Below are 20,694 nucleotides of genomic sequence, written 5' to 3'. Positions count from 1 at the left end.
TAAGAGTGACTGGAAGAAAAGGACTGTGGCATTAGCACAATGACATATTTATCAAATATAACCTCCATATATGCAAGCTCATCTTGCAAGATACACATAATAAAAAACAAGACTAATTTTTCCCTTAGACTAAAGTACTGTTTATACAGTGCAAGAGGTCTAAATCTCTATGTTCTCTCATTGATAAAACATGACATATTTTTAGTAATGTAGTAAAATCTGTCTACTTCCATGTTAACCCATCTTTGGGGATTTTTTGATTAACTCTTCTGGTTTGGTTTTTTGGTTGGTTGTTTTGTGTATTTTTGGTTGGGGATTTTTTTGTTTGATTTTTTTGTTTTCGTTGTTGTTGTTGTTTTGGGTTGGTTGGGTTTGTTTGAGGGGGGGATGTTTGAACAAAAATAACCAACATCTATGAGGGATTTGGTGATGTCAGACCACAGTTTTCAGACACAAAGCTCACATCTGGAACATACTGGGGTCCGTGCAGCTCATGTGAATACTCCTCAGCTTTCCTCAGAATTCTGGAGAACAGATACCCCAGAGAAATGCTCACATGTGACATTTTAGACCTCAATATCCTCTGTATTTCAGGGCTATGATAACTTCGGGAACCTGTTTATATAACTCTAATTACTGTTAATAGTATGAGCTCACTAAGGAGCTGGTTCTTTGAAAACTGGGGCAAGTTTCTCTGTCTATGTAACCACAACAACAAGAATAATCAGCAGGTTCTCTGAGTGGTTCTTGGTGCTGGTTCAGCATGTGTTGTTCCACTGATTAGAGATGAGAACTTCAAAGCTGACCTCTGACCAGTAAAAGACTTGGTCAGGAGGTAGCTGGTACAGGCAAAGGCCATTTTTCCTACAATCTTGGAGATGATAGGGAAGTGGAAAGAATGGGAAGCTGTGAGCAATGAGATTACAAAGCCAGAAATAACAGAAGAGGAATTTTTTAAGGACTGGCAGAAAGAAGAATGTGGAGGACACACATGAAGTATCATCTGGGGAGGGAGAAGATGGAGAGGCTGTTGTGGTATGTCATAGTGCCCCTTGCTACCAGACTAACCAGGGTTGACAGGGGAGTTAAGACATCCAATAAAGAATAATATAGATAAGGCACTATTGATATCAAGCCTCTCAAGATTTGAATCAAACTTTGCAATTTTTTTTGTTATTCATCAGTAGCTATAACCAGAGAGTTATGATTAAGCAATTGCATTCTGAATGTTGTATGCTTGGCTAATCTGTTGTTTTGATGAAAAGAGAAGATTATCTCGAGGTGAGTGGGCTGTCTAGACCAGAGCCACCAGGAGTGAAGTCAGTAGGACTGAGAGCAGTAACTGGGGGAAAGGTGATTCCGGCAGCGGGAGATCGCGATCACCGACTCATTGACCACCTATTCAAAACCGACCGCAGACTCAAAAGAAGGGAAGAACTGAGCCTGCGGACTATTTACCATGAGAAGCGAGAGGAGTAACAAGCAAATAGGGGGTTGAGTACTAATTAGAAGTTACGTAATTTGTAACCAATGAATGCTGATGCATTTGTTTGTTCAAATGTATACGTAGTGCGCAGTTTCAATGACCGCGGACATAGCCTTTCGTGCGTTACCTCCCGGTTCCCTGGTTTGCGCAAACCAGGATAAAACACAGAAAAACACGGAAACGGCTTCACAGGAACAACGCCTCGGTGTGTGAATTGGCGCTGCGTACTGCGTGACGAGGCTGCGTCTGGGACAACACTATTGCACTCGGAGAGTTTATTCTACATCCCGACTTCCCGGGGGGTGGGGAGGAAGGGGAGGGCTATCCCAGGGTGGGGAAGCCCCGCACGTGCTCCTTGTTTTGGGGGCGGCCGCCCGCGGAGTGGGCGTGCGGCGGGCGCGAGCTGCCGCGCCTGCGCGGGGAGGCGGGGCTCGCGTGGGGCCGGGCGCGCGTGCGCGTCGGCGGTGTGGGCGGGGCTGAGCCGGCCGCGGAGCGGGGCCTGTTCGCTCCCTCCGCCGTGAGCGCCGAGCCCGGGCGGGCGGGGCAGGAGCGGCGGCGGCGGCGGAGGGCTTGCCCTCACGGGATGTCGCAGACTGCCATGTCCGAGACCTACGGTAGGAACCGGGAGCGGAGCGAGGGGATCCCCCCCTCCCTCTTCCCCTCCGGGAGAGAGGGCCCGGGGCCGGGCGGCGTCCTCTGAGGAGCGGGGGGGAGCCAGTGTGGCGTGAGGGTTCCCCGGGCCCGGGCGGGTCCCCCTGGCCCGCCGCTCCCCTGGCCCTGCTGCGCCTGCCCCACCCGTAGCTGCCCGGCTGGGAGCGTTCCCAGTTATCCTTCACCGTGAGGAAGTGCCAACTTAGACACTGCTCGCTGTGGGTCAGGGATTCCGAGGGAAACTCTCAGTGCATGTCCTCTGAGAGAAGCTGCCCGTTTCTGTCGTTGGAGACTGTGTGTGCTTCAGAGGGTCGAGTTAAGGTTTCGGCCCTGTTGTCTTAGACATGCAGGCATCAAAAGGAGTTCACTGTGAGAGTGAGTTGAAATGGATGTCTGACTGCTACTGGTAGGAAAACATCCGATGGAGTAAGTCGGAGCGCAGGCACTGACAAGGTGTGTCAGCGCCTCGCTGGGAAGCATCAAAGAGAAGTGAAGAGTAGAAGAGCTAAGCAGAGCTGGTGTTGCTCGAGTGTTTGACTCTCCTGCAGGAATTGGAACAAACGTTTGCAAAACAAACTTCCTGGATGGCTAGATTGCACTCAAGGTTCAAAATAAAAAAATGTACTGCAGTTAAATAGTTGCTTTTATGAGAGACATTTTTACTCTTCCTATTTGACCAAAGAAGTGAAGTGCCATTTTGAAGGTGGAGGAGGTGAGAAGCAACTGAATAGTATTCATTTCTCTTCTCTGTAATCTTGCTTGAAACAACCCTTCTTGAATAGATTTTGCTTTTCTCCCAATTCCATATCATACAGTTCCATAATATTTTGCAGTATAAAAAGTATAAAGATGCTGCTGTACACATAAACATATTCAATGTCCATGGAATAGGCTCATATTCGTAGTCCATGAGAGTAAGATCAGAATTGAGTGCTGTGATAAACCCTTTCATGTGTCATTTTCTGGTTTTATGTGTTGCAACATCTTTTCTGAGGGTGGTTGGGCACTAGAAGAGGCTCCCCAGGGAAGTGGTCACAGCACCAAGCCTGTCTGAGTTCAAGTGTTTGGACAATGCTCACAGGCATGTGGTTGATTCTTGGGGTGTCATGCACAGGATCGGGAGTTGGACTCGATGGTCCTGATGGGTCCCTTCCAAATCAGCATATGCTATGATTCTTCAGTGGTGGTTCAAACTTTTGAGCTGGATTTGCATCCCCTTGCTTTTAGAGCAGAGTCTTGAAAATAAGCAGTAGTTTGGATAATTAAAGCAAAATTGGACACAACTCTGCTAACTGTGAGGGAGGCTGGCATGACCATCAGGAGTTCTTACTACTAGGCTGACTGACTTGATTGTTTCTCCTATGTAAGTCAGTTTATTTCAATACTCTAGTCATCAGTGCTTGGTGGTTTTTCCTACTGGTCCGTGCTTTGGTGCACAGCAAGTGCACAGAACTAAGAGGCAAAATGAGGCAAGAGTGTTTGGGGCAGCCCTTGAAGTGCAAACATTGAGATACTAAGACCCTGCTTCTTTTGTCCATACTTCTTAGATACATGCAGAACTTACCTGTAAAAACCAGAGGAGTGTGCTTTGCAGATCTAGATTTGAGTTTGAACAAGTTCCTTGTACTCTGAACTCTTGTGATCAAGAACTGGGATCGCTTCGGCTGTGATTAAAGTGGGATTGGTGGTCTCTGAGCAGATGGGTTGGTAGAAAACCAGAGATTACAGGATTTCAGTAGTGCTCCTCTTTTTATGCTGTAATACTAAGTAAGCTAAATAGATGATTGGTATCTTAAACAAGAACATTTCAACATTTTTTGCATTGTTCCAGTCATGCAGAATAGGGATTATAAGACTGCTGTAGCTGTTGATACTTTCCAGTTTTTTTGGTGTCCAAGAAAACAAGCCCTTGGAAATGAAAGGTTTCCAGTTGTGGATTGTTCCTGTTGAACAACCTTACATTACCCTTTTGAGTTTTCATTTTGTCCTATGCATACACAAGCTACAAAAAATTCTGAGCCAGAATGCTTGAGAGTGTCAAGTTTTAGAGAAGATAGACTAACACTGAGTTATAGCATAAAATTTAACAATGGTTATACCACCTCTGACTGTAATAGTAGTCACTATATAATTTTCATTGTCCTGTACACATATGTAGCAGCCCCACTGACAGATCAAAGTAAACAGTACAGTGTGATAAAACTGTGGATCTGCTGTGCTTGATGAACTTCCTGGGATTTAATGTGCTCGCTGTCCTAACAAAGGATGGTTTGTTTCTGACCAGCTGTAACGTGACCATCAAGGATGAGAAAAGTATTAGGGCAGTTTTGGCTGCTGGGGAGACCAGTGGTCACTGTATCCCCTCAGTGCTGGAATTCCTGTAGCTTCTGCCCTTACAGGTGCCTATTCATGAGTTGGATTTTTTTTCTTGTCACCTGAATTATGACCCATTCTGATTATGTAACCTCAAGCTTTTCATCCCATATGGATAGGCTCAGAAAACTGGCTGGTGGTTGGGTTGGTGGTTTGGTTTTTTTTCCCCCCATGTCATTTTGCTGTCTGACCTTTATATGATTTTTAAGTTTGCTGTGAGGTTTCAACTTCTCTTCCCTTTGAAAGGGGGAACTTTTTTTTTCAATATTTTTCTCAATCCATGAGGAATAAAGAGCCTTTCCTCTGGTCAGTCCTTTCTGCCTATCATATTTCATTATCCACCTCAGTTAATTTACTTATCTTCTCCTTTTTTTCTCCCTCCCTGAGTTCCTTCCTCTATGTCAAATTCTGTCTGCTTTGAAGCTTTTCTGTCCACTCACTTTTCCTAGCTATTTCTGTCCCTTACTGAGATTCTTGTTTCTTCCCTCTTTTCAAACCAAGTTCTGTAGCCTCTCAGTCTTGACACTAAATTTTGTTCACAATTTATTTTTCTCTCCTATCAATGTATTTCTTAAGTTCCATATCTTCTCTTCTTAGCTTTCTAATCTGTTTATCCCTTTCCTATGTGTTCAGTTTATTTCCCTTACAAAGTACCAGAACCAAACATGAATACAAGATAACTCCATGAATTTTGGGGTTACGAAGAACATTTTATTGCTGCTTTTGGGGCAATTCTTTTAAAAGTTTATCTTGTAACATTGGAAACGAGTCTCTAGGAAAATTATTTTTACTCAATATTTCTGAGATGCAATGGCATTTCTGTAGATAGCTGCCATATGACAACACATGCATGTTTTAGTGTGCTTCCCAGGGCAAAGTATAGGTGGTTTTGTGTTGCGGTAAATACAGACTGACATAAAAATAGCTTACCCTTAATAGGTAAATGCAAAGCAACCTTTGGATTTTAAATAATAGAAGGGTAGAAGAAAGGTTGTACGACCTTTGAATCAGTGCGACATGTAAGATTCAAGTCAGATCTCTTCACTCCCTTCTTCCCTGCGTTTTCTCCACTAGTATGTACCACTCCCAGTCTGGTCCTGTAAGTTTATTAGTTTCTGTGATTGTCAGAGAATGTATAGTCTCTTCTGTCCATTTGAAAATAATTCTTTTTGGTCTGGACAATTTGATTCATGCTTTTCTCGCCATCCCATCCCTGGCAGTTACCTGGCGGTCTCTGCGTTTGTCACCCTGGCCTCCAGTTTGTTCCAAATCTGACTTTATTTCTTAGACAATGTAGCCCTTTTGCTTGTAAGGAAGCAGATCTTCCCTCTTCCAAGCATTCCTTATGCAGATTGGAGTAGAGCTAGATTTATCCGTTCTACCTGTTTATCTTGTTAACTTACTGCTAGAAAAAGGAGTAAGCAGTGGGAATAGCTCCTCTTTTCTCTCATTTTGAGGCAGCATATGCCAGTAGGAATGTTTCAGAGCACTCTTTCCTTCTGCAAAATAGATGTCTAATAATGAGGAGACCTTTTTTTTTTTTTCCCCCGTGGCATGAATGAGAGTTTCTGAAGGGTCAGCATTAGTGATTATAAATTCTACTCTTTAGCAAGGAGTTGGAGGGAGATCAAACTGAGATTGAGGATATAATTTGGTCTCTCACCCTTCCTCCACCCCGCTCTACTGTATTAGCAAGAAGAAACAATTTAATAGACTAAGCTGCAGTAGCTCAAAACCTGTTCAATTATTCCTTCTGCTGGAGCAGACTTCAGTCAAAGGAGGTGGTTGGATGTCTGGGGGTGGTTTCCACATAAACCATCTGTTTTTGCTGGTACTTGAGTCAAAGCCCACAAGTGTCTCTCTTCTCCTTTCCCCTCAGCTCACACCTCACCTCCCCAGAAGGAAAAAACAAATGCAAAACAGCAACCAACATGTAATTTATGTAGTTTAGCTGCTCGTGTTGCTGGTGCATCTTTAGGGTGAGGCCACAGTTTTACTCCTTTTCACCTGTGCTAGAATGTAAGTTTTTTTTCCTTTAGCCACTACCCAGTTTGGGATCAGGTGACACATGTAGCTCACAGAGGGCAGTCAGTTTAGGGCTAAACTGTATAAAGATGATTTTATTTACAGGCAAAGTACTTTAACTTTTCTAGACATTTTCAGTAGCTAGCATGGCAGCAAGCATTTGTAACATCTGAATGATGTTGCTTTTCAGCTTTTTTATGAAGGAGGAACAACAGAATTAAAAAGAAAAGTTTTTCTTGGGTGACAGCCTTGGCAGCTGACCGGAATGCTGGAGCTCAGAGCCACTTTGTCACTCGCAGGAAAAAAAAAAAAAAGGCTGTGAAATAAAGAGACTTAACTCCTCTGGGAAGAGAACATGAAAAAGAAAATCTAGAGCAATTAAGGAGTTGCAAAGAATGAATATATTTAAATTCTTACCAAGTTTGAGTACGCAGTGATGTTACAGTTGGTCTAAAAGAAGCTATCAGTCCAGCCTCATTTGGTTTCTGTGTTTCTGAACTGTGCTAAATTTTTAGATACATCTGTACAGCTTAAAGAGAAGACATTTCATGTCCTAAATCAAGCACTAAAATAAGTTATAAAAATGTAATTGATGTAATACCCGTTATCATACAGAATGACATTATAAGAAAGAAGTTCCAGAATAACAAAATGAAAGATGTTCTCCCTGTTATCACCTGGTATTACCTTACTCGTTAATATGCTAGGCTGTCAACTTAAAAGCTTGTTAAACCTAGGTATTTATGATTTTGGTATTGGCAAAGCCTTTTTCTTGCCCTTCCTTGCAGATGATTAACTGTGCAGAGTATTCCATATTTCCTGAACCATTTTTTCCAGTACTTGTGGACAAATTGTTAACATAAGTCTAAAAACCTCTTGCTAGTTTGAATAATTTACATAAATTTGGAGTTCAAACTGATGGAAGCACAGTTACATTTGAGAATGCAACATCCAAATCTTTTACTCTACAAGTCTACATGTGCTGCCTTCTTTGATGCAGAAAGTTTTTAATTTTTTTTTTTATTAGAAGATTTTGATATTTTCATTCTCTGGTGGAATAAAACACATTTGCCTTAGTTTCATACTGCGAACAAGTGAATTGTAACTGCAGTTTCAAGTTTCACCTTAGAGAGTCTGTTTGCTGTTTTGCCAGAGGGAAATTTATTTTTTGTCTACTAAGTAAGCAGGCATTGAACTGGCATCTAAGTGATTTATCTGTAGGAAAGATTCCCTTTTGAAGTTGTTTTGCAAAATAGACTCTTGATAGGAATCGTGAGTCTACTATAAAGTGCTGCTAGAATATGTTACCAATTTAAAGACAAGAATATAAAATCCCCAAATATCATTCTTACTTTCAGAGAGCACCTCAACTTAAAACATCTCAGGGAAAAATACGCTGCTGTTCTGGAGCTTTTCCAGATCGGTCCCTAACAGCAACATCCTTGTCCCAGTATCTCACTGGCCCACAGCCTGTCTGTGCAGAACGGAGCAGGGTGTTAAATTTGCTGTTCACTGTGGGTTTATGGGTTGCACAAATGTGGCTTTGTGAGCCACATTTAACCACCAGTGCTTACAACAGTGCAAATTAGTGGAGGAATAGAGTTCCGGGTTTATTCTTTTCCTGGTTTAGGTTGACAGTAGCTGTTACACTACTGTCAATCATATGAATTTTCTGTGGAAAAAAGATGATGGTAAACTTGAATTTTACAGTTGTTTTTAACAAGAAAATCTGGCAAACAGCATTCCCCAGATACATAGTGCAACAGTTTTAACTGGATTCCAGATTTATTTTTGGAAACATGGCAGATATCAGAAACACATTTTTTTAATTGTGAGTATGTCTCAGAACATCTTACATTTTGAGAAACTTTGAAATGGTAAAACTGGTGAGGTTGCACACACCCACAGTAGTTTAAATATACAAAATGGCATACAAGGCAGCTAACGAGTGATATTTGATCCATAAAAATTAAATCTTGGGTTTCTTTGAGATTTTTTCTTAACCTGACACTTTGCGACTATTTATGATGTCTGCATTTCATACTAACAGTGGAGACTTGATAGAATGAAGCGTTCTCAGCTTCAGTGTGTTTTGCAGTTGAGGTGACATGAGGGGCCCTTCTTTACAGGAGATAACACACAAAATTTTTGCAACCTGAAGGAAAATCCTGTTTGTAACAATTTTTTTCATCCAGAAAGCATGAGCAGCTGGGTGGGGGCGTGAAGAATGAGAGGAGTTTGGAACAGAATGTCTTGAGCATGTAAATGGTCACATTTTGTGAGCAAGAAACAGCAATCTCTTTCTGAGAAGGGTAGAATACAGAATGTATACCGAGTCTTTTACAACATTTGAAACAAGAAAAATCATGCAAAGGCAAAAAAAAAATCAAAAGTCTTTAATAAAACACTACTTGATTTTAAATTTGAATAAAATCTGGGAGATAAGTGAAGACAAATGGTGGTGGACATTCCCAGAACCTGTGGCCCTCTATTTTGTTACTGACTTTTTAACAGTAGACATTTTCTTAGCATTTGAGAAACTTGCTTGTTCCTTTCACCATTGCTAGAGGATGTTTTTGATACAACGGAACAAATAATTCCTGCACGAAATGGAATGAGAACATAGATTTGTGTGCATCTTAGATTCAGTTTTTAAAACTAAATATTCAAATAATGTTCTGATAGAGTATTGTATTAGTGCTTTGACTTTCCAGGCATAATCTAATTTTCTTTTTATTCTGCCATCCCCATGGCCAATATCCATGTAACCCATTTGACAGCTTTGAACACTATTAAAAAATTAATGTTCTTATTTTTGTTGATACTGCAAACTTAATCCTTTTCATTGCATGCTTACTGGATATCTTCTGGAGACCTGCTGTGTTTATAAGAGAAACTGTGCAATAAAAATAAAAAAAATCTGCTGCTGGTAGAAAAATAAATAGCAAATCTTTCATGAACTGTAAAGGTTACCTTGGTGGTGATATATTGGGGGAAGCAATTGTAAGCTTTCTTATCACAGTTTGTCAGTTTTGAGAGCAGTAAAGACAGGGAAGGTTTCTTCAGTCTTTAGTGAAACTAAAGCAAATTCAGGGAGGTAGCATTAAAGCATTATATGTATCTGTTGAAACAATACAAATTGTTCTATTGTTTTAACATAAACATAAATCTTGAATACATGTGTTACCAATGAACACTGATGTAAATGGCTCATAAATAGGTAATGTACCAGAAATACCTGTATATTAATTTACCATGTGGAAGAAATGTGAAAACAGGCATCTCAGAATAAAAATACTTCTTCCCTTTAAATTTTGTAGAAAAATATTGTTGTTGTCCAAGGTTTATGTGAATTAAAACAGAGTACAAGGAGTAAACAGTTATATAGGGAAGTTTAAATTAATGTGAATAAAATAATTTTAAAAATAAAAATACAATAATGTAGAGATTTTAAAAATTGCATCACTATATAGGGCACCTGTACTGGCTCCAGTTAGTAGCTTACATACCCTTCAAACAGGTTTATTTTTAACTCAATTCAGATTCAGCCATTTCCATCTCTTTTTGTCCATCTTGTATCTCCATAAACAAACAGCATTCTTTGAAACATCACTATTCAACACACTAGGTTATTCTTGAGATTTATTGTTGTTTTGCTAATTTTGTCATCTATTCCTTTCTCTTTAAGGAGAATAGCTGGCTTGTGACAAAAATGTGAGTACGTACTACAGTTTAATAATTTTTTTCTCTTTCAATCTTCAGATTTCCTGTTCAAGTTCTTGGTCATAGGAAATGCTGGAACTGGAAAATCCTGTTTGCTGCACCAATTCATTGAAAAGAAATGTAAGTATGTGTGAAACACAGTAAGAGTTTTTTATTGCTTTGTACCACATGCTTTGTATCACTTGGCCTTGTATGTAAGTTCCTATAATTCTCTTGTTTGTGTAGGTGAGGATTTTGGGTAAGAATTATGTTCAGAACCATGCTGTAAGTCTTTATTGCTTACTGTTTGCCTCTAGCCAGAAGCCTAATATGGAGCATTATGCCCTGTTACTCTCAAATAAATATAACAGCATGGTGATGAACATACTGTCTTCTTGTGAGAAACTATATCTTGCAGCTATAAGCTTCCCTAAATAAATAGTAGAGACTTGGATCTTTTAGAAAAAACTGTTAAAATAAAGTTGAATTCCTTGAGTAGATTTAGAAAGCCTGTAGTATCTTTCTAAATAAATAGTCATGCTGTTGTCTTTGTTAAGGACTGTGTTCTGTGATAAATACTGGTAGAGATTCCATTGTGAATGTTATTTAGAGATGAACAGATAATAGAAAATTTGCCGTCGGGGAGTGCATTTGGCACCATGATTAAACAAAACCAATATGCTTTTAGAAACCTTTGTAAATCTAAGGTGACTTATCTTTCCCAACAAAATGGTAACTCACCTTCTCTCTTGAGGAATACATTAGGATAATAATGTGTAAGCACTAAGGAGCATGGCATCGTTCTATGATTGAACTCAAAACATGATGTTGCTTCTAGTAATGACAGTTGTGTGTTGCTGAGAAACTGTGGTACCAACAACAAGCTACTTCTGCTTTAAAGAAGTAGCAGCTCTTGCACATTCATGGACAAGACTTCTTCTTTTGTTCTGTTTTCCCATGAATTTTAAATTTAATTGGCATCAAAGTATTTGAAAACACAGTTGGAAAAAAAAATGTACAAAGGGTATCTTACCATTTATGGAAGTGAACTGGAACTTATTTAAAGCAGGCCTTTCTAGTAGTAATTTTAAATTGAATAAGCTGTTTGAAAATTTAAAAAATGTTTATTTCTGTGTGCAGGCAATGTCCTTATGAGTGGGACTAAATTTGATGGTTCAGGAGGTAGTTTGTCATTTGATCACTGAGGAGTTTTGATTATACCTAATTTTTTTTCATGTAAAAACTAATTATTCACTTTAAATGTTCTCCAAATAAGTCTGGGTTTATTTCTTGTTTTTTTGTAGTCAAAGATGACTCAAATCATACTATAGGAGTGGAATTTGGTTCAAAGATCATAAATGTTGGTGGTAAATATGTAAAACTGCAGATATGGGATACAGCAGGACAAGAGAGATTCAGGTACTCTTTCCAGTTATTAAGTGTTTGTTATTAAATGGCTGCTGTGGATGTTGGCTATTATTTACCCCTGCTTACAAATACTCATACTGTATGTGCCTAACTCTGTGTTTAGAAGACCTTCTGTTGGTTGGAATAAGTAAATGCCAGGAAGTTGTAAGCTGTTCAAAATCTGCATGAAAACAATTGTGTAGTTTTGTTTTATTAGAGGAGAAAAAAACCCAGTCAGATTTATTTGGGTAAATAACCATCTAGAAAGACTGAGGTATTTTAAGTTACTTGAAGAAAAAGCAACCTATTTGTCAGCTTAGAACCACCAGTATACTTTTAATGCTATATTTTAATTGTATTCTACATATGAGGCATAGGTCAAACTCAGTAAAAATCTAGGGTATTCCTGAGTACATTCACCATCAAATAGGGCATCAATTTTTTTTTATATTTTTGGGGAATGGAGTGTGTGTGTGTGGAGTTTCTTTGGTATGGGAGAGGGGGTGGTTAACAAAGGTGCCTATGATGGTAGAAGTCTGAGTGAGGGGCAGCAATCCAGGTAAATATCCCCTACTAGACAAGTTCTGTGGATATACCTCCAACTAGGTAAAGCTGGGTAGTTGTATGTAGTCTTCATTAATGAAGTTTGTTGACCAGATACCAGCTCCCAGTTCTGTATCTGGTCATATATTATGATGATACTTATACCTTCAGCAGCACACAGGTCATAATGGACTTTGAGAATCCCTGTGCAGCTATATTTAATGAAAATCATTCATCAAAATTCTAGTTGTAAATAGTCTGCTGCTGCACAGTTGCTAATGTTGTTGAAAAAACATGTTTTATTTTAAATATGGAAATGAGAATTCTGTTTTGTAATATAGATGGTGTTATTTTAACGCAGAATTTAAACAATGAAAGCACCACAAAAATGTATATCTGTAATTCTATTTCAGGTCTGTAACAAGGAGTTACTATAGAGGGGCTGCAGGTGCTTTGCTTGTCTATGATATAACCAGGTAAGAAAGCTAGCAGCTCTTTCAGTAAATGCATAATGATTCCTCCCCAAGTACCTAATCCTGTAATGGGCAATGGGCAAGAAGAAAAAAAGATAGATTGAAAAAGTACTTCTGTTTCAGTGCATATTTAAGTTTTAGAACTGGCTTACATGAAATATTGTGAATGTCAGAAATATAAAGAATCCTAAAGGGTTAGACAAATACATGGGTATTGGCTCACCAGTAGCTGGTCTAATCATGGTGGACCACATGAAACTAGTGGCTCAGCAAGCCTTGCCACAGAAACCGAGAGGAGATTTCAGCCACGCTTAACGGAGGCAGTACACACTTATGTGTGGAAACTTCTAATTAGTATGCTGATACAGTAGATCATTCTCTGGAGAAAATAGCTCTGCCTACACATTCCTTAACTGTATCCCAAAATTCTGTTAATCTCTACATTTTATAATATTAAAATATTGTAGGCAGCCTAGTAAATCCTTACAATTCCACCTGAAATTTAAGTATCCCTAACATTCCAAGTTAAACAATAACTCATTCTGGTATCCCAAAATTTCACGCACAAAAGGCTGAAACTAGATTAAAGCGTAAAATTTTATCTTTTCTCAGTCATAGGGTGTTTTACGATTGTGTGTGTGTTTAGAGATCGTGGTTGATTTAATTTTGGTTTTTAAAAACTTAAGCTTCTAAATAATTTCATGAAGGAATTTGATACTCTTCCCAGTTCATCATTGGCATGTTGAGATGTGTAGGTGCCTTGCCTGACTAGCAGCAGTTTGTTGTTTGCCGCAAAGACAGATTTGTCATCTGAGTTTTGGTTCATTGGTCTGTTCGTGAGAAATGAGTGTGTTCTAATAGAGGATGTCATTTTCTACATAGCCGGGAAACCTACAATGCACTTACTAATTGGTTGACGGATGCAAGAATGTTAGCAAGTCAAAATATTGTGATAATACTGTGTGGAAACAAAAAGGATCTTGATGCAGATCGTGAAGTTACGTTTTTAGAAGCGTCCCGGTTCGCACAAGAAAATGGTAAGTAGTACAAAATCTTCATGTAGCATTCAAAGATGCATAATTCTTAAAATAATTCAATTTTTTTGTGCGGTTAGGATGTGCTTTGCCCACTGTACCTTGTCTACAGAAAAGAGTTCTGTCAGTGCAGGAGGCACAGAGGCACAGTGCCTGCAGTGAAAACCACATGTACTATTTAAGTCTCATTACTGCTGATTCTTCCAGTCGCAGCTGCTGCTTAAAGAGTACCTTCTATATGGAGATGTATTCCCTAGGGAATGTAACGCAACTTCAGGTATTGCCTTGCCTCCAAAGGGCTGAGGAGAAAATGAAGGACATGATTTCCTGTTTTTCAGTGTCTTATAGACTTAGATAATAGACAAGGTTGTATGGCATGTGCTGCTGTTGGAAGCAATGAGTTTTCAATGAGTTTTACTCATAAGAAACTGAGTTTAATGCAGGGCATGGATCTAGAGGACTATTACCTGGTCTGTAGGACTCAGAATTTCCAATCTGGAGACGTGTTTCTGTGGCAGCTAAAGCCAGTCTCGGTCTGAGCTTCTGTGCTGCAGTCCTGCCATCAGCAAAATCTGGTTTTGCTTTTATAAATCAGTTATAGTCTTTTTTCCCAACTCTGGTTACTGACTTTGCTTTTGCATCTTAGTGCGAATCTGTAGGAAGTTCATTGGTTTCATGCACTACTTTGCATGCACAGCCCAGGTTATTATCTTTGGATTCCAGCTTTCCAGGGTTGATACATAAATTTCAGAGGACATTTTTTTGTGGTTTTGCCATCAAAAGCTAATTTTTCTGGACCATGCTACCTGACTGTAGATCTCTGTAAGAATATTGCTTCTAGCTTTCATACTTTGAACTACTATATCTGATGTTCCAGACTTATTTTGAAATTGGTTTTTTTTGGTGTCAAATGCAGAGCTGATGTTCTTGGAAACAAGTGCTCTAACGGGGGAAAATGTTGAAGAGGCCTTTGTACAGTGTGCAAGAAAAATACTCAATAAAATTGAATCAGGTAAATTAAGCTTTATATTCTTTTAAATTTTTTTATTTCATTTGAAAACTAAAAAAGTACACATGAAAATACTACTATTCAAAGTTCTCTAATAGAATTAACCCCAAACCTCCAAAATACCACTGTAGTAAAATAACTCATTTGTTTTATAGCTGCTTCCCATAGGAATGGATGTGTTAGTGAGATCTGTGTATCTAAAAAGGGGTGGTGGTGTGAATTGTGGATGTTTCTACACAGTTTTTACCTTAGCAGCCAGCTCTGAGTGTAGGTTGTATGTTCTGTGTGGGTTGCTGCATCCTACAAATACCAAGCATGACAATGGGCAGTTTTTGTAGTGCAGAATAAAAACCTAATATCAGGGAAGACATAACTTTTAATTCTACTTCTCGTATGTAGCATGAAATACAGTCAAGAAAATTTGAACAGAAATACTAAAAATTTCAAGGATGTTTCCTAGCAACTGTGTTTTTCTGAAGTGACCTTCCTGCTTCTTAGTTGAAACCATTTTTACTTTTACAGATCTAGAAATATACCAGAAGCTTCTCAGTGCAAGTGGGCAGGTTTCTATTGGAGACAGGCTTCTGTGTGTTATGTGTCATTACAGCTAATTTGCATTCCAGTTTTCCTCTTTTCTAGTTGCTTGATATCTTCAAAGTTTTAAGTATTAGCCATATTGAAAAGTCTGTCAGATTCTAATTATATGTTTTGAATGCCAAACACTAATTTTTCAATGAAAATGTTATTTTCATAGGAGTTTCCTGATTACTGAATCAAATCAATGCCAAACAACAGCTTTCATTTTTAACAAACAAACAGAAAGAACCCAAACAAACCCAAAACCCACATGAGAAGCAGTGTTTACTAGTTTCTCATGATACTTTAGTTCCATGACTGATTTAAAGAGGCATTACCATGACAGAATTAAGTCCTGTTTTCTGTGAACTGCTCCTGTTTTCTTTGTGCCAGCACACATGCACCGAATCATGGAAAAATGGAGATTGAAAAGAACCTATGGAGGTCTCTGGTCCAACCTCCTGTTTAAAGTGCATTGAGATTCAAAATGAGAGCAAGCTGCCCATGGCTTGTCAGGAACATTTTGAGATGCTCCAGGAACAGAGATTCCACAGCCCCTTTGGGCAACATGTCTCAGCACTGAGCAGTTGCTACTATTTACGTAGTCAGTCCCCAGCCCATAGCAATGCTTGTCTGTCTTCCCTCGAAGGTGCAGAGCACTGCACGTGTAGTTGCTGAATTTAATGAGGTCCTATTCCTGTAGCTCAACCAAGGTCTTTTCTGAATGACAGCTCTACCCTCAAGTGCTGTCCCTTCAATGCAGTGTCATCTGCTAACTTACAAAGGGCTCATCTGTGTGCAATGAACCTGAATAAGTGATCTGAACTGTTCAGAGGGATTCTTGGTTGGTTGGTTGGTTGGTTGGTTTTTTTTTAAGATTAAATATTTCTTATCTTGGCCAGACCACCATACAGCCATAAGAACACTTCTGAAGACTCAGGGTATAGAGTAAGCAGAAATGGATACCAGAAGTAGGAAAGGCTGATCATTTTCTCTGGGGACAGTTCTGGGAATCCTTCTGTCAGACTGATCCATTTCTGTTTGGCTTAGTATCTACAGTACCATTTTCTTTGCAAATAAACCTCTGAAAGCAAGAGGTTTTTAGATGTGTTCTCAGAAAACATTTTGGACCTTTCTTTTGTTAGAAGTTGTGCAAATACATTTCTTTTGCAGCCTGACTCTGAGACAGTTTGCTTTGTCATTATGATTAAAGGCACATGGTTAAATTACAGGACAAAATGATTCAGGTTTGAAAGTGCCTAAAAGCAAACAGAACTGAGATAATATCTTCATAATTAGGTCAGAACATAATTATGCATTTTTTAATCTAATATTATTGGTTAATTTGGACTATATTATTTGCACATGATCTATGTTCTTGTCACCATTTTGTTTCTTATCAGGAGAATTGGATCCAGAAAGAATGGGCTCAGGTATTCAGTATGGAGATGCTGCCTTGAGACAGCTGAGATCACCACGTAGAGCACAAGCACAGAGTGCTCAAGAATGTGGATGTTAGAGAAACAAAACAAAAAATCCCAAATACTTACTTTAGATACAAAAGGTAAGGTTAGAAAAATCTCAGGGTGATGGGTAAATTACTGTCTTTCTTAAATGTGCTGTATTGAGTGCTTGGCTTTTTCACAATTAACCTTTAAAGTTACATAGAATCTATTGAAATAATGGACTGGGTTTTTATACTTTCAATTTTTCTTCTCTCATCTGTCCACTAAAGCAAGACTAGTGCTTTTACTGAAGTGTTTCTAGGTCTTAGCTTACTCTTGAGTAATGCTGTGGAAAGCACTTAAAAATTTTCTACTCCTGAAATGCACTACAGGCCTAGTAACTACCTAATGAACTTTAGAGAAAGTGAATCAGTTTCTGTTGTAGCATGGACAAACATTAGTAGAAATGAGAATTCACAAAATGTATGGTACAGAATCTTATCTTAAGCTATTATAAAGTCTTTTCTGAAAATATGAGGCTTAAACACTGGGACTTGAAAAAATAAAGATAACACTGGATTTCAAACTTCCACTGACTTTTATTCCCTCACCTAAAAGCAGCCTGAAGTTATTCTGATTCCTGTCTGCTGTTAGCAGAAATGTAAAAAGAGAATAGTGGTATTTGCTGCTTAAGCAGTGTTGTCATCTAAAGTAGCTGTTCTAGGGCTGTTTCAGCCTATCAAACAGGTTTACAGTCTTCCAAAGACATTCTTCAGAGAAAGCGAGGAAAAGATTTTTCCCTTTAGCAGTTGTAGGGGAAGAGACATAAAAGTCACATAACCTACTCCTAAGAGCAACTTGGTAGTTAGTCTTTCTTATAAACAGTTGTCCTTAAGACAGCTCTCACTGTTTGTTGGATTTTACATAACTCCTTGCAGTATGCAGTGGCATGCTGTCTTTTCTCCCTGTGTAGTTAATTATTCTGATATAATTAATCCTTATTTCTGTAATACAAGGACAGTGATATCAAATTAAATAAGTACTGCAGGCATAGTTTCTGCATCATTTTTACTGTATTCATTTATCAGCTTGAGCAGTGCACACCAGCAGAAGCTTTATAGAATGTTAAATAAAGCAGCATATAATTTTACATGCTCATATTTTGTTCTGTGTTCTGGGAACTTAGCTCCCAATTAAAGCTCAGGATTTTAAATAATGGATAAGAATCCTTGAACTGCTTTCCTCCCGTAAAACACCATCCTTCAACTAAGAGACTGCTGGAAAAGGATTTTAATTTAGTTCAGCTTTTGTATGGCTCTACAGAAATGATGATTTATTGATCTTATTTCAGGAGCTGAGTTTTCAGATTGATCATATATGGGTAATTGATGGAGTTCTTATGTATTTTACAGCTGTCCTTGCAACTGGTGTTTGAAGAAACAGAAAAGCTTGAAGGCTATGCAGTTTTTAAAAGCATCTTTCCGCTATCTACAAACAGAGCAGATCACTGCTGCCAGAAAGGTGTACCCTGTGGTGTGGGGCAGGAATGTGCACAACACACAAGTCTGCAAAGTGAACTTGATAGTTTGGACAATATTAAGACTTGTACCTGTATGTAAACATTTTCCATTACCTGTTTTTGTTCTTTCACCTCTAGTTTAAAGCATTGCAATGTACTGTAAATAATGTAACAGTAAATTTACAAAGCATGGTATACTTATGTATGCTGATAGAATGTTGCACTATGAGCAGTTTAATATTTTATTTTTTTATCATATAAACAAATTTAACCGAGGTAGGCTTTGTCACATTTGTTTGTTGCACAGTAGTTTTTATTTACGACCTGAATTATAAAACCACTGGCAACTGTCAGTGAGAGATTGTTTTATTTTTTCCTACTTAGTTTGCCACATTCTAACAAGCTGTTGACAGGACCGATTCTCAATGTGTGGTTAGGACCCATACTTATGTATGCTGATATATCCAGTTAGAAAATGAAAGTTAAAGCACAAGAGCATTGCAAGAATGCTACACAGAGTTATAGCATCTTTCCTGAAACTAGTATTATGTTTGTTCCCATTGTTCTGACATTTTTGGTTCAAATGGATCTGAAAAGTATGCACCTTAGGTTTCTCTGAATTAAACAGAATTAAGTGTGCTTTGTACTTGAAAAGCCTGCGTTTAGTTTTAAAAAGACTGTTGGGTCCAAAAACTTTCAGGTTTTCTCTCTCCTCTGATTGTTGTATTTAGGATTGGCTTTGTTACATAACTGATAGCAATTATTCCCAAGAAGTATTCTCTTCCTGGTAAGAGTGTGAAGTGTTTTTTGAAACAGCTTAACTGTGCTTTAACAAGAACATCAGAGAACTCCAAAGAAACTCGCCTGTCTTAATCCTCACTCAATTCAGTTTGGCTTCAGAACTGCAAAAAATTACCAAAAGCAAGTCCTCTGGAGTCAAAGTGGGATGGAATTGTTTCCTCCACCAGTCCAAACAGTCCATTGTTAAGTGTGATGTGTTGTGTTTCTGCCAGAGTTGCAGAGGGTGTTGGTTCCAAAACCCCAGCCCAGTTCTAGAATGCTGGGAAAAGAAGAGGTACTGGGGAATCTGTTCCACCCCTCATCACAACCCAATCAGGTTTCTTGGCACACTGACAAAAGCTGAACACTTACTTACCAGCTGGGACACAGCACAAGTAAAGCTAAAGGTTGCTCTCCTATCACTATTACAATGAAGTGGTGTTGGCTGTTGATCAAAACTTCTTTCCCTTATTACAGTAGCAATTGAAAGGAGTAGAGGACTGTTACTTAATTCTGTTGCTTTTAAATAAAAATTTCAGGGGTTTGGCAGGGATTTTCTTGTACTTCTTCCTGTCCCTTTTCCTTTACATAGAAGAACAGCCTCTTTTATATACTTGGTTCTTATGATCATTTTGGTCAAGTGTCTGCGGTTTAAAAAGTAGTAAGCAGTTTTATTCTTTCAGTAACTGTTTTAACCTGTCCCCTTCCTCCCTGGAAGGAAGGAGTAGTGTCATTATAATGAGTTTGGACATGTTTTTACCATTTTTTATTGTATACTCTTACTGTATACACATTAACCTTGTTAATGTGCATGCTTTGTAGTATCTCAACCTTTTATGCTGCATATCTTGCTGACATTCTAAAAACAAACTTTCTAAAATAGCAACTCTGGAGAAATAACTGTTGGAAGCAGTAGCTCTCACCAGTGCAAGCTCTATTGTTTACTATTGCTCCTCTGAGGGTCTTTTGTTTCTAAAAATAAACATCATGCCAATATAAGCCCTGGGGTAGATTTTAAGCTTTAGCATTATAGTTGACAGCAAACCAAACCTAGCTCAACTGAACAGTAAGTGATAAATAGGTTATTTATGTTTTTAGGGTAAAATTCTTACTTTACCAAAGCAAGATGGCTGGGAGTTTTACATGATATACCACCAGGTACCTGTGTCTGAGGATTCTTTGGATGTGGAGCTTTGGCTGTTCAGACCTATAAGAGATTTAAATGTCTTATTAAAGCCTGTGTCTTGCCTTTTAATGAGTCTGTTGGCCTACACTATTTCATTTAATGCTTGTATCTAGCACCAAATAAAGAATCCTTCTTGATTTTCTAGGTGTCTTACAGCAAATCCTATTACTTGCACAAGTTTTGTCTGCTAACTGAAGTCCATAACATGACGATCAGGCAACTCACAGTTAAGCCATCCTATCCCTTCTTCATATTCAACTAGGTACAGTGTATGGCTTGAGTACAGAGCTCCCCTAAGTCCTATAAAAAGTGAATGATATAGAAAAATTTTATTATTTTGTGCAACTCATTTGCGTTGTTTTTTATGTGCTGAATGAATTAACACTATAAAAATCTCAAGCAATTGTAAATACAGAGTAGAAATATGCAGCTTCATTCATCTGCTATAGAACCAGCAGCATACAGAGCTTCAGTGTAGCCATCTT

General features: G+C 38.6%; 1 protein-coding gene across 1 annotated transcript; it reads left to right on the top strand.

The window, feature by feature from the left end:
- Positions 1–1,952: 1,952 nt before the first annotated feature.
- RAB4A (RAB4A, member RAS oncogene family) lies at positions 1,953–20,346 on the top strand. The gene is made up of 8 exons (XM_018077413.3): positions 1,953–2,100; positions 10,298–10,378; positions 11,542–11,656; positions 12,601–12,663; positions 13,543–13,697; positions 14,611–14,706; positions 16,683–16,843; positions 18,137–20,346. The coding sequence occupies exons 1-7, from the start codon at positions 2,070–2,072 to the stop codon at positions 16,796–16,798; spliced, it is 657 nt and encodes a 218-aa protein (XP_017932902.1). The 5' UTR covers positions 1,953–2,069; the 3' UTR covers positions 16,799–16,843; positions 18,137–20,346.
- Positions 20,347–20,694: the final 348 nt, after the last annotated feature.

This window comes from Manacus vitellinus, unplaced genomic scaffold, assembly GCF_001715985.3.
Source record: "Manacus vitellinus isolate BGI_N305 unplaced genomic scaffold, ASM171598v3 scaffold_37_pilon, whole genome shotgun sequence".
NCBI classification, from domain to species: domain Eukaryota; kingdom Metazoa; phylum Chordata; class Aves; order Passeriformes; family Pipridae; genus Manacus; species Manacus vitellinus.
Note: the sequence above shows the minus strand (reverse complement) of the source record. Positions and strands in the feature narration are given on the sequence as shown.

Coding starts and splice junctions, on each gene's coding strand:
- RAB4A (XM_018077413.3), top strand. CDS start 2,070: ATGTCGCAGACTGCCATGTCCGAGACCTACG. Junction 10,379..11,541: donor CCAATTCATTGAAAAGAAAT/GTAAGTATGTGT, acceptor GTTTTTTTGTAG/TCAAAGATGACTCAAATCAT. Junction 14,707..16,682: donor ACTCAATAAAATTGAATCAG/GTAAATTAAGCT, acceptor GTTTCTTATCAG/GAGAATTGGATCCAGAAAGA.